General features: G+C 54.0%; 1 protein-coding gene across 4 annotated transcripts in view; it reads left to right on the top strand.

Moving 5' to 3' along the window:
* The window catches only part of Tspan9 (tetraspanin 9), a 180,347-nt gene that overhangs the window by 104,687 nt on the left and 64,756 nt on the right, over positions 1–10,904 (top strand). For 3 of the 4 annotated variants that reach the window (XM_021165588.2, XM_021165589.2, XM_029478922.1), the window contains exon 3: positions 4,746–4,825. In XM_021165588.2, coding sequence (XP_021021247.1) covers positions 4,763–4,825 — 63 coding nt within the window. In that variant the 5' untranslated portion in view covers positions 4,746–4,762. Of the gene's footprint in view, positions 1–3,922; positions 4,826–10,904 lie in introns of those variants that run through there. The other variant, XM_021165586.2, reaches the window with a different exon arrangement.

Raw genomic sequence — 10,904 nt, 5'->3', positions numbered from 1 at the left:
CCCCCCCCCCCCCCCCCCCCACACACACTGTGTAGCCTAGCATGGCCTAGAACTCACAGTCCTGACCTAGCTTCCCAAGAGCTGGGATAACTGGAGTAGTGTGTTCCCAGCTTCATTTAGCTCCCGACTCTCCACCTTTTCACAGCCATTGTTAGCCTCCATTCCGAATCCAGATTCTAGCCGTTTTTTTTGTTTCCTTAGCAAATGGGAAAGTGGCCTCTGCGCTGTTTCCTGCCCAGTGAGTCTCCATGTGGACTTCTGGGAGGTGGGACTCCAGCTAGCCACCACTCACTCTCTCCTAAGGAGTTTGCTTGGCAGTCACTCCTACAGCCAAAGATGCCAAATTTGTAGTTTAGAGCCTGGGGTGTGAACCTGCCTTCTACAGGGTCCTCCAGCCTGCTTATCCCTGGTCGCTGCAAGCAGCACCTTTGGCCCCCCTCAAGTCTGGTGTCGTGGCTCAGCTTAGGGCTGTGAGATGCTGCCACACACCATCACATACAGGAGTGGCCAGCTTGAGCCAGAGGTATACACCTGGTGAGGAAATCGCGGGAGACTGAGCCCTGCCCCTCCTGGTGCCTGGGAAGTTCTGTAGAGGCACAGAGCGCTTGGCATTTCCCGGGACGTCCTTGTCTCCTGGCTGCCAGTCAGATCTGGAATGCCGGCTTCTCGGTTTCTCACATTTACTTTTCTTGCTCTTCTTTGAGGGTTCTGCACTTGCTCTCTTTTTTCTTTTCTTTTTTCCTTTTTTTTTTTTTTTGCTTAAAAAAATATCCTGGGGTGTTGGGAGGGGGAAAGCTGGTCTGCATTGTCTGCATGCAGAGAGCCCCTCAGCCTCTCAGCAGCAGCCAGTGCCTTCAGGCTCCTCTGGACCTGATAGGGAGGATTGAGAGGGACTGGGAGAGTAGCGACTGGAATCCCAGATCTAAGGAACTACAGCAGCCAGTGCTAGCCTTTCACTGTCTCTCTGTACCCCCCCCCCCCCGTTGCCAGATGTGGGCAGCTTCCTAGGCCCCACGGTGACCACAGGCCTGGTTCCTCGGACGTTGCAGAGTATAGCTCCAACTTTCACATGCTACACAGAGTAGCTTGCAAAGTGGCTCCTGTTCTCACCCAGGCCTGCTCCCTCAACTGCTTCCTGAGCGGGGGGGCCACAATCAAGTCCTTCTTCCGCTACCCACTTCAAAAAGTCCTGGTCCAAGGCAGGGCCACAGGGCAGCTCTCCCCACTCAGCCTGCTATGTAGGCTCTGCATCACTCTGTTGGACTTCCCAGGGTACAAGTGGAGCCAGGATAGAAGGCTGGTGTCCAGAGCTAGCAAGCTAGCTGTTGGGCTCCTGGGACCTCTGGGTTGTCCCATTCATCCTGTTATGGATGCCCAGGAACCTGCCCATGTTGTCCTGTTACTAGAATGGTTTCCTCAAGGGGAGGGGTGCGATATGGCTCCAACTGCTTTTGTCCTAAGACAGGGTACAGTACCTCTCTTCCTCCTACATTCTGTTGTACCTCCCCTCTCTCCATTCTTTATTACAGCCCTCAGGACCTGGCTGATTACCTGTCCTGGCAAGAGCACCACCCCAGCCATCTTTCTCCCTTTTCCCCTAATTCAGTATGCTTTTACCTAATAACCCCACACCCCCAACCCCATGCCATCTCAGACTCCCTCTCGTACTTTTTCTGTTAGACTGGAAGACTGCCAAGGGCATCAAGTGTTTAAGATCCAAGAGAGGAGGACACATGGGCTTGGAAAGCACACCCAAACCTACCGTTTCCTTTTCCCTAAAACAGAACGGTCACCACACCTATGTGGTAGGTTCAACCTGGTGGATGTAAGGCTGATGAACTGCATTTTCTCTTATTAGTCTGATTGTGACTCAGCCAAGTGTCACAGTGAGACTTCACTGTAGCTTTGACAAGGGTGACTAGGGGAAGCAGGGCCGTGACACTGGGCAGCCTTCTTCTCTTGCCTGCCTGTTATCACCTGACTTTCTGGTCCCAAGCCCTGGAGGTACACATTCATTTCTAATCAGACACAATGATGGGGCAGACCAGGGACCAGGGGAGACTGGTGTGACTGGTGCAGGCGTGAGCTAGGGAGAAGAGATGGGAAAAGACTAATCAGGCAGGGGCTAGCATGGGACCCTTGCGGACATGTCATTCCCTCCGAGATATAACGGTACCATCTTGTGTTCAGAGCCTTCCTGCTCTGACTGGTCTCACCCCTGTTGGTTCACTCCACACATAAGACACCTGGGTATTCCTGAACTCCACACTGACAGGAGGAATGGTGGCCAGCCAGGGGAGAGCAGCTGGTGGGTGCCTCCACCAGAAGTAATGCTCTAAGACAGAAGTGGAGCAGGCAGGTGAGGCTGAAGAGGACAGGAGGTGTTAGATGTCCTGGTCAAAGAGCTCAGCTTTCCCACGGGAGCCAGCTAGACATTTGCTCTTTTTTCTTTTGTCTTTGTTATTTTTTTTTTTCAGACAGTATCTCAGGACCATTGGTCCCCAAAGGAGAGACCCAGTGGTGGTTGTTCACACAGAGCTTTGCTTCTGAGTTCAGAAGGGACCCAGAAGAGTCAAAACAGATCTCAAGAGTTATCACCTCTAGGGTGGTGGTGGGGCAAGTGAAGGTGAATTCCCCCTAGTTGGAATCACTGCCCCCCTCGGCACAGCCACAGCCATCTGAGTCTATCTGTGCCTCCAGTAACTTCCTGTCCTAACTAGATTTTGTGATGCCCAAAGGGCAGTCAGTAGTACTCCGGTGTTTCCTCAAGGGCTCCCCCTTGGGGCTCAGGATAGAGAGTTGGGGGTTGCAGGGTAGACTCCATCTAGCCGTCCCTACAGAGTACCTTCCAGAGGCTGAGCTCCTTGTTAGATGCTAGGAGCCTGGTAAAACTTAGCTCCCACACTGATTCACTGCACAAAGGAGAGACTCAGTGTCTGTCCCCCTCACTCCCACCCCCCTCAGTCTTCTAGTTCTTATCATTTGCGAGCCGTGGTGGCCCCAGGTCAGCAATGCAGACTTCTGCATATAAGCCCAGGGGAGGCTGTCTTCATTGCAGCGCTTCACAAGAGGATCAAGGGCTGTTTTTGGATGTTCCTCTGGCTGGCACATACCTCCTCTCTTTTCTCTGACCTCGGCTCCGAGAGGACCCGGGTGTGACCAAAAAAGCATTGCTACCTTGCTCTTCTGCTGGCAAAAAGCAGTGCCCCACTTGAGCCGCCAGCCCCTTGCAGCCCGCCGTCCCACTCGGGAACGCGGAGGCCGGGGCTTGCGCAGCTGCAGGAGTCTCTCGGAGCCGCGCGTGCGTGTGCGCGTGGAGGGGGCAGGGAGGGCGGCGCGCCCCGCGGAGGCCTGAGGGCGCTTTCCTACACCTTGCGTCTCTGCTGCGGTCCCTCTACCGGTGCGCAGTAGCCATTCTCACGTGTGCAAAAGCGTGGTGTGTGTGTGTGTGTGTGTGTGTGTGTGTGTGTGTGTGTGTGTGTGTGTGTAAAGGTACTGCTTGGGACCATGTGCCCCAGGCTAGACAGGCCCGACGTTCCTAGGGGGCGGAGGCCAGCCTAGTAGTGGCCGCCGTTTCTTTCCCTTCCAGCCTTTCTCCCCAGACCTATCCTCTGGCTTCCTTGGGTTCTTGGTGTCTCCAGTTCAACCCCTCCTCTAGTCGCGGCCCTTTCTGGGGCAAGAGACCAGTGATTTCCCATGGAGGTGTTAGTTCATTTCTAGCTGCTGAGCCCTTGACATTTAGAAGGGCTCTGGGCACACTAGTTTAGGCACACAAGCAGACCGCTAATCCTATTAAAGATATTGTGTCATTGGGGAGGGGGGTAGCTCCCCTACCGGAGCCAGGCAGACCTTGAGCCCATTGGTCGGATGCAAAGCAGGGGGCGGGGCCCAGAGCCCGGGGAAGGGGCTCTAGGCGATTTCAGAGTCGAGAGAAGGGGCTGGAATTTCTCAGGGCAAGCCCAGCGGTTGCAGCTGCAGCGGATCCGAGGCTCTCTGCCCGCGGCGCACCCGGCCAGTCCAGGGCCGGCAGCGGCTCCGCAAAGTCGCGGAGCAAGGGAGGCCGAGCGCCCGCAAAGTGGTGGGGATCCGGGTTGGAAGAGGCGTGCCTGCGGAGCTTGGATCCCAGCGCCCTTTCGCCTCGAGTGCAGCGTCCGGTCGGTGGTGCAGCCGCCCGGGGAAAGAGCAGTCAAATTGCAGCCTCCCTAAAGAAGCCTAGTTACGCAGTCGAGCCGGCTCCCCAAGCGTGCTTATAGCAGTGCCGCAGAGCCCTCCCGGGCCAGCGGGCTAAGGCTGGGAGCGGGGCGCCGTCCCAGAGGCGGTGAACCCCCGGCAGTTGGTTGCTCCGCTATTGCTCTCAGGTGCAGAGAGGGGGCGTGCAAAGCTCCAACAGCCAGCTTGCTCAGAACCCGTGCCCGACCGGGCTGCCCCCTCCGTCCCACTCTGGGAGCAATGCCCCCCGCCCCTCGTGCCCCCCGGGAACGAGGCGAGCATGGAGAAGTCGAGTAGCGAGGATTCTTCGATCCACCGGAGTCCATCTTTGGACAGCAAGGACTCGGACTTTGCCAAGCCGTCCACCTCTGGCCGCCCGTTCGGCCGCGGCTTCACGGCTGGCGCCTTCTACGGCACCGCGGGTTCGCGGGGTCAGAGCCGCACGGAGGCCGGCATTAAGACTGACAAGTACAATGCGCCCAAAGGCAGCAAGTACGTGGTGTTTTACCTGGACCTGTCCTTTGTGTTCCTCCTAGAATTTAAGAAGTGCAACATGGCCAGGGGCTGTCTCTGCTGCTTGAAGTACACGATGTTCCTCTTCAATTTGATATTCTGGGTAAGTCCTTACTGTTGAGTCTTCCGTTGCTCCTTCTCCTTGCTTTCCACCCTAGGAATATCTTCTACATCTTCCTCGCTCTACCTTATCTGCCCAAAGGTAAGTGCTTTTAAAAATTGCAGGCACCCTCCCACTCCCTGCATCTTTCTGTTCCCTTTTCTCTCTTATCCATGGCTGAATGGAGGCTTCAACTTGTCAGTCTTCCAGGAGAGACATGTTCTGCTCCCAGGAAGCTGGAAAGTTTGCCACTGCTTCCTTCTCCCAAGAAAAGGCACACTGAAGTACCTGCACCAGGGAACCTGCATCAATGGGTGTGGGTCAGACGGCACAGCTGTGCCCCTGGGTTGGCGAGGGACTGTGGGGATGGTTTCTGAGTTTCTTCTATTGCTCCTGAAGGCAGGAGGCCAGTCTGTAGCATCGTGGGAGTGGGGTGGGGGTGTGGAGGTCACAGTCCCCTGCTCATTTAGGTGGCTCCCAGGAAGAGGAGGAAGCAGCCATACAGGATGAGGGACAGGCTGCTGCTTTTGAGGGATTGCTGTGGACTGGGCAGCCAGCACTTGGCCAGGCCACTCTTTCCCAGGCTCCAGGAGCCTCCAGGATGAGAAAAAAGGACAAAGGGAGATGATTTTTCTAGAGAAAGTGTCAATGGATGGGCTGGCTTGGGAATATCATCTGTCTCATGTGTGACACTGGTGACTGTGTGCACAAGTCCTTACGAGTTACACAAACTGGATGAAAACTTAATTCATCTCTGCTTCTTTCGTCCTCACTACTAACTGCCTCCGTCTTTCTTCACCAGAGCTCAGACTACTCAGTACAGATGTTTGGCTCATCCCCAGGCTCCGTCCTGCCACTGGCTGGAGGCCGTCAGCTGCCAAGCATGGTCCAGGAGGAGCCTGGGGGCAGGAGAAAGACATCTCAGCGAGGCTGCATGGCAGTAGTGTGCATCTCCTGTGGAGTGATCCACTTTTAAGAAAAACTTTGGAGGGGGGGTATATGTGGAGGGGGCCACTTTTCTGGAGAAGGGGAAGGAAGCTCTAGGCTTGGAAGGAAGAAGTGTGAGTCCCCTCTGCCTTCTGTTCTTTGTTAGAGTTTTGTGTGACCTTGAGTGACTCATGCGCCCCTTAAGATTGGGGCTGCTTCTCCATCCAGGCTGTTAGGATGGATGGTCTTCACGGTCCTTACTGCCTTAGCTCTGTGATAGCCTGGGGGTCAAGGAGGCACCTGAGTGCATGGTTTCTTCCCCTCTGAGACGGGTCTGAGATGAAGTGGGTGTTTCCATACTCCAGGATGGGATAGTGGGGGTGGGGAGGGGGAGGGGCGCTGTGATGATTAGGGTTACCTGTCACGTGGTTGGAGTTGTAGGAACGCTGGGTCAGAGACTCTGATTCTCTGGTGACGAGAACCATTGGAATGTTAAGAATTACTCTGTCACCGTCTTGTGGCCAGTGCCTTATGCTCTCTCCATTCCTTTGCCAGGATCTCTATCTGCCAAGTACTTTTGTGCGTTTCCCTGGTGTCTCAGTCTACACCAGTGCTGTCATGTTTGCTGTCTGCTCCAACCTTCTCTTTCCTTTTTCATAGTTTCATTCTACCTTTTTGGTTTGCCCCACTGCACACATATTAATTATATGAAGACTCTGTGGACGTAGATATTTAGAGCCTTTTGACCAGTGACTCTCACCCAGCCAGCAGCCTGGGCTCCTGGCCACTCTCATCTCGCCGCCTGCTGGCCGAAGTTGGTATAACTGCTTGTGGTGCTTTCTGAATGATTCTAGCTTGGTTTGGGGCAGGGGACCTGTAATATGTTTATAATCAACCAAATGGAGTGAATCACAGTGTGGTGTTGCTTGGTCAGGATCCCCAGGTCCCACATCATGGGGAAGAGAAGTTAGATAGCAAAGCTGCTGATAATGAGGGCCCTTCCAGCACCTCAAGCCCTGGTGTGAGGAGTGATTTTATCTTTACTACAAACATGGCAGCACTTTGTTGACGCACCTGCCCTTTCCAGTGTGAGGTTAGAAGTTAGAGATCTTACTACCTGCTCCTAATTAGAACTCCCCTGGAAGAGAAGAGAGATGCACTATCCCACTACCCGACACCCTAATTACTTAGTATTTTCAGAATTCTGATGACAAATCACAAACTAGGGCAAGTTGAGTTTCAAAGACACATTTCTTAAATGCCACTACCACATGAGATGCAGAAGTCAGGGGCGGATCTTAGGAAGGATGGGGAATCTAGCAGAAGAGGAATGGTTCCCCATGTACTTGCCAGTGCTCTCTGGGAATTGGAGGGATGTGGGGATGGTGAGTCCTCATGCTGGACTCAGGTGAGGACCTTCTCCAGGCAGGTGCTTCTCAGCTTGATGTAGGGTGGAGCAGGTGAAAGTGCTGAAGGAGAGGAGACAGTGTGGTAGGGAGGATGTGCAAGGTTCCTAGGAGGACTTCCTGGGAGGACTCTGATGCTCTGTTGCACAGTGAGTGGGGAGCACAGGAGGAAATGAAGACAGTGGAGGGACGGAGGGGTCGAACTCAGCCCACTGAGATCAGGAGTTAGGGCATGTAGCCATCACATTTTACTGTCGTGGTCCAGAGAGGCTTTTTCTGAGGCCTGGAGTTGAACTTGACTCTAGTCAGGATCCAGAGCCTGCTGGTCATCTCCCAGACACAGTACCACACCTCCTATATGATGGAGCTTCTGGGGGAGTCCTGGTTCAGTGTGGTTCTGGTGGGCTCACGCTGCAGCCCCCTTGGCTGCCTGCTTCACCACTGGGGGGAAGTTTGAGTGCAGTGGCATTGGTGAGGGTCTGGTGACATCACTCTGGGCAGGACTGAGTGGAGCTGGGCTGTTCCTGCTCCTCCCTCTTACGAAGAAAGGGGCAGGTGCCTCTAGGGCTGCTGGGTGCCTGCCTGCTGGTGGGGGTCCAGGTCTGTTCCTGGCATGCTGGCTTCAGTCAGACAGTTCTAGCCTGGTAGGCAGCCCAGTGCACCAGGGGAGCTGGGGGCACCCAGGAGGGCAGCTTTTCTTGGGGCCTGACATAGATGGAGAGAATGAAGCGGGATCTTTGGCCATCCTCGTTTCACAGTCCCTTCCACCCGACCCTGATTCTCAGGGCCACAGAGAATTCTGGCTTCTTAATGGTCAGGAATAGGAGGCCTGTAGTCTACACAATTTTCAGCCCATGTATCTCTGGATCCTATCAGGAGTGCCTGGAAGAATATTCCAAGCAGAGATTAAGTGAATATCCTGGAGTGTTTTTGCTAAGGGGAAGGGGATGGTGGTTGTGGGGGTGAGGGTGGGGGTGGGGCTACAAGAGGCATCTCTTTGTGCCGGAGCCACACGGCTTTTTCTCTGGCCAGCAAATCCTGATCTCAGCCCAGTTCCTCCCAATGTGAATCCAGTTGAATCCAGTTCTGTCTGAGATGGAGGGGGCTGGGGCAGACGGGTACCCTAACTGCCACTCTGGATACATCGTTTCTCTTGCTTGCCAGCAGAGCTGTCCTATCACTTTAAGTCATGGCTGGCAGAGCAGGGATACCCTGGCTCCCTTGGAAGCCTATTCCTTGTGGATTGCTCCTTTTTAAAAAGGCCAATTAGTAGCAGAGGAGACAGTGTTGAGTGTGTCTGCTAGAGCAAGGGAAAGGAAGACATAGAGCTACCACAGGTTGAGTGCCAGGGGGCGTTTTCTGGTTAATCTTCCTGAACGTCAGGCTCCTCTTGTTTTCTGTCTTTGGGCATAGGTGGCCAGGGCAGGCCTCTCCACTACCTTAGCCACACACGGTCCATATCAGCATGGCCACACCATAAGTGCCTTTGTGGGCTCTAGACTAAGGTCTGTGTAGGGTGAATTAAGGAAACCTATAGTGCTATAGCGAATCTGTGGAGTACCTTTTGGCTTGAGGGATTCTAGAAAGCAGTCAGGTTGGGCCTTGGCCTCAGCTCATCTCTCCATGCAGGAGATGCAGGCGCAGCAGGCAGCACAGGGGGAGACAGTTAGGGATTTCCCATAGTGCTGGGAGTGAGGGATGGTTCCCTAGGAGTCTGCTTACAAGCAGATCTTTGGATATGGGGTGGGGTCAGGTCTGGCTGCTGAGGTCATCTTGCTGATGAAGCGCCTGGCAGATACACTGAGAGACCCTTGGAACCTGGCTGTGAAGGAATGCCAGCCCTGTGTTCATTTCCAAAGCATTAAAAATTAAACTTCCTGGTCTTAATATCTATTTTTAAATCATGTGAGAGCCAGCAATTGCTGTCAATCAGGAAGGCCCGAGGAGGAGGAGGAGGGGAGAGATAGAAAAATCCCCAGTTGAAATAGTAAGAGCTCTGGAACCCCCAGTTCTACCCAGCCCAGCCAGGCCTGGCCCCAGCAAACACAGCAAACACAGCAAACACCAGCCGGCCTCTACCTCCGAGTAACACCCTGGCTGCTCTTACCTCCTGGGCTTGGCTGCCCTTGGCTGAACTTGGCAGCAGGCTTTCTATGGCTTAGTAGGGTATTGGGTCCCAGTTGGGTCCATTCACTCACTCCACAACTATTTGCTGAATGCCCGATCCATGCACAGGAGCCTCCAGTTGGTAAGGCTAAGGCAGATCAGTTTTCTTAGGCCAGGAAGTCTTGGAATCAAGAGGTCATCTGTCCTGTCCTATGTGCAGCACTTGAACCCAGGGCTGCCAAGGGTGGGAACTGTGTAGGTGGGGTCTGCCTGCCTCCCCAGCACATTAGGATGGGCAGCTACAGGTCTGGACCCAGCATCCTGGCTTGCCTTGGCCTTTCCTCTCCCTGCCCCCTCACTCTTAATTCCTATTCTCTGAAACGTTCCTCCTATCAGAAAGAAAAAGAATTTACAAAGAGCTCCAGGCTTCCCTCCTTTCTCCTTAGTTTGTAAAATACAATCAGCAAAACATGTGGAGTCTCTGTTTTCTTCTATTGAAAGGACAAATAGATGCCCTGTGGCCTAGGAGCGTGGCACACATTTATTGAGCACTTGTTGGAAACCATCCTGTTGAGCTGCTCTGAGTTCCATGGAGTCAGACACGCATAGGAAGATAGAAGGCACTCGACGGAGATACTTAACTCCACCAAGTACTGCTTAGTAGAGACCAGCTACAGAGATAACAAAGCAAGTTGCCTTGAGATTTTGAGGGAGCTAGGTGACCAGGTGAGACTAGGATCCAGGCAAGGGAGAAGACGGTGACAGACTCTTCACTGAGTTTCTTCTTTTTTCTGATGGTGGCCACCATGACAGGTCTTGCTGTGTCACTTGGCTGCAAGCTGTCGTGGCGATGAGTAATCTGGCTTCGGAGCCATGCTCCGTTTTTTTTCCCTCCCTGAGCTGGTCCTCCCCTCCCCCAGCTGGTCCTCCCCTCCCCCAGCTGGTCCTCCCCTCCCCCAGCTGGTCCTCCCCTCCCCCACTGAGATGTGCCTGCTCCTTTGGTTCCAGTGAGGAAGCTTTGAAGCTAGGCTAAACCCATCGGGCAGAGTTAAGTCTTCTGAGCCAGCTTTGTCCCTGCTCACATTTGAAAGCTAATCTGCCTGCAGAAGTGGTGGGGGCTCGGTGGGGGGCACTCTTGGCAGGAACATTAAAAATGGCATGCCGACTCGACTCAGACTCTGGGTGAGCGTTGCAGCTGGGCAAGGATACCAGGTTGAGATCTGCCTTCTAGGCCCTGCTCTTTGTCTGGAGAGCTCTAGACTTCAGAGGAGACCCAGAATCCTGCTTCTGGGGGTCTGCTTTCCCTTCAGCTGGCTTTGAAGGCTGTCAGGAGAGCTGGAGTGGCCCTGAGTACACAATGTGCAGTGTTTCTGCTTCAGGCTCGCTCTCTACCACTGGAAATTTTCTGCATCAGGGCCCTGCAGGGGGCGCTGTTTTGGTGGCTTGAGGGAATGGCTGTTTGTCCCAGGAGAAGGGAGGCAGGGTTTCAGTTTTCAGGGACTTTGCATCTGCTATAGGGAATCCTTGCAAGAATGTATTCAGGTTGACTAGGCAGCGTCCCATACAGACAGGTTCTAGCTGTGCTTCCATTACCTACGGAGATAGTCTCTATTGAGAGAGAGAGAGAGAGAGAGAGAGAGAGA

This window comes from Mus caroli, chromosome 6 (genome assembly GCF_900094665.2).
Source record: "Mus caroli chromosome 6, CAROLI_EIJ_v1.1, whole genome shotgun sequence".
In the NCBI taxonomy this organism is placed as follows: Eukaryota; Metazoa; Chordata; class Mammalia; order Rodentia; family Muridae; genus Mus; species Mus caroli.
The sequence above is the reverse complement of the archived record's forward strand: the minus strand, read 5'-3'. Positions and strand labels throughout refer to the sequence as shown.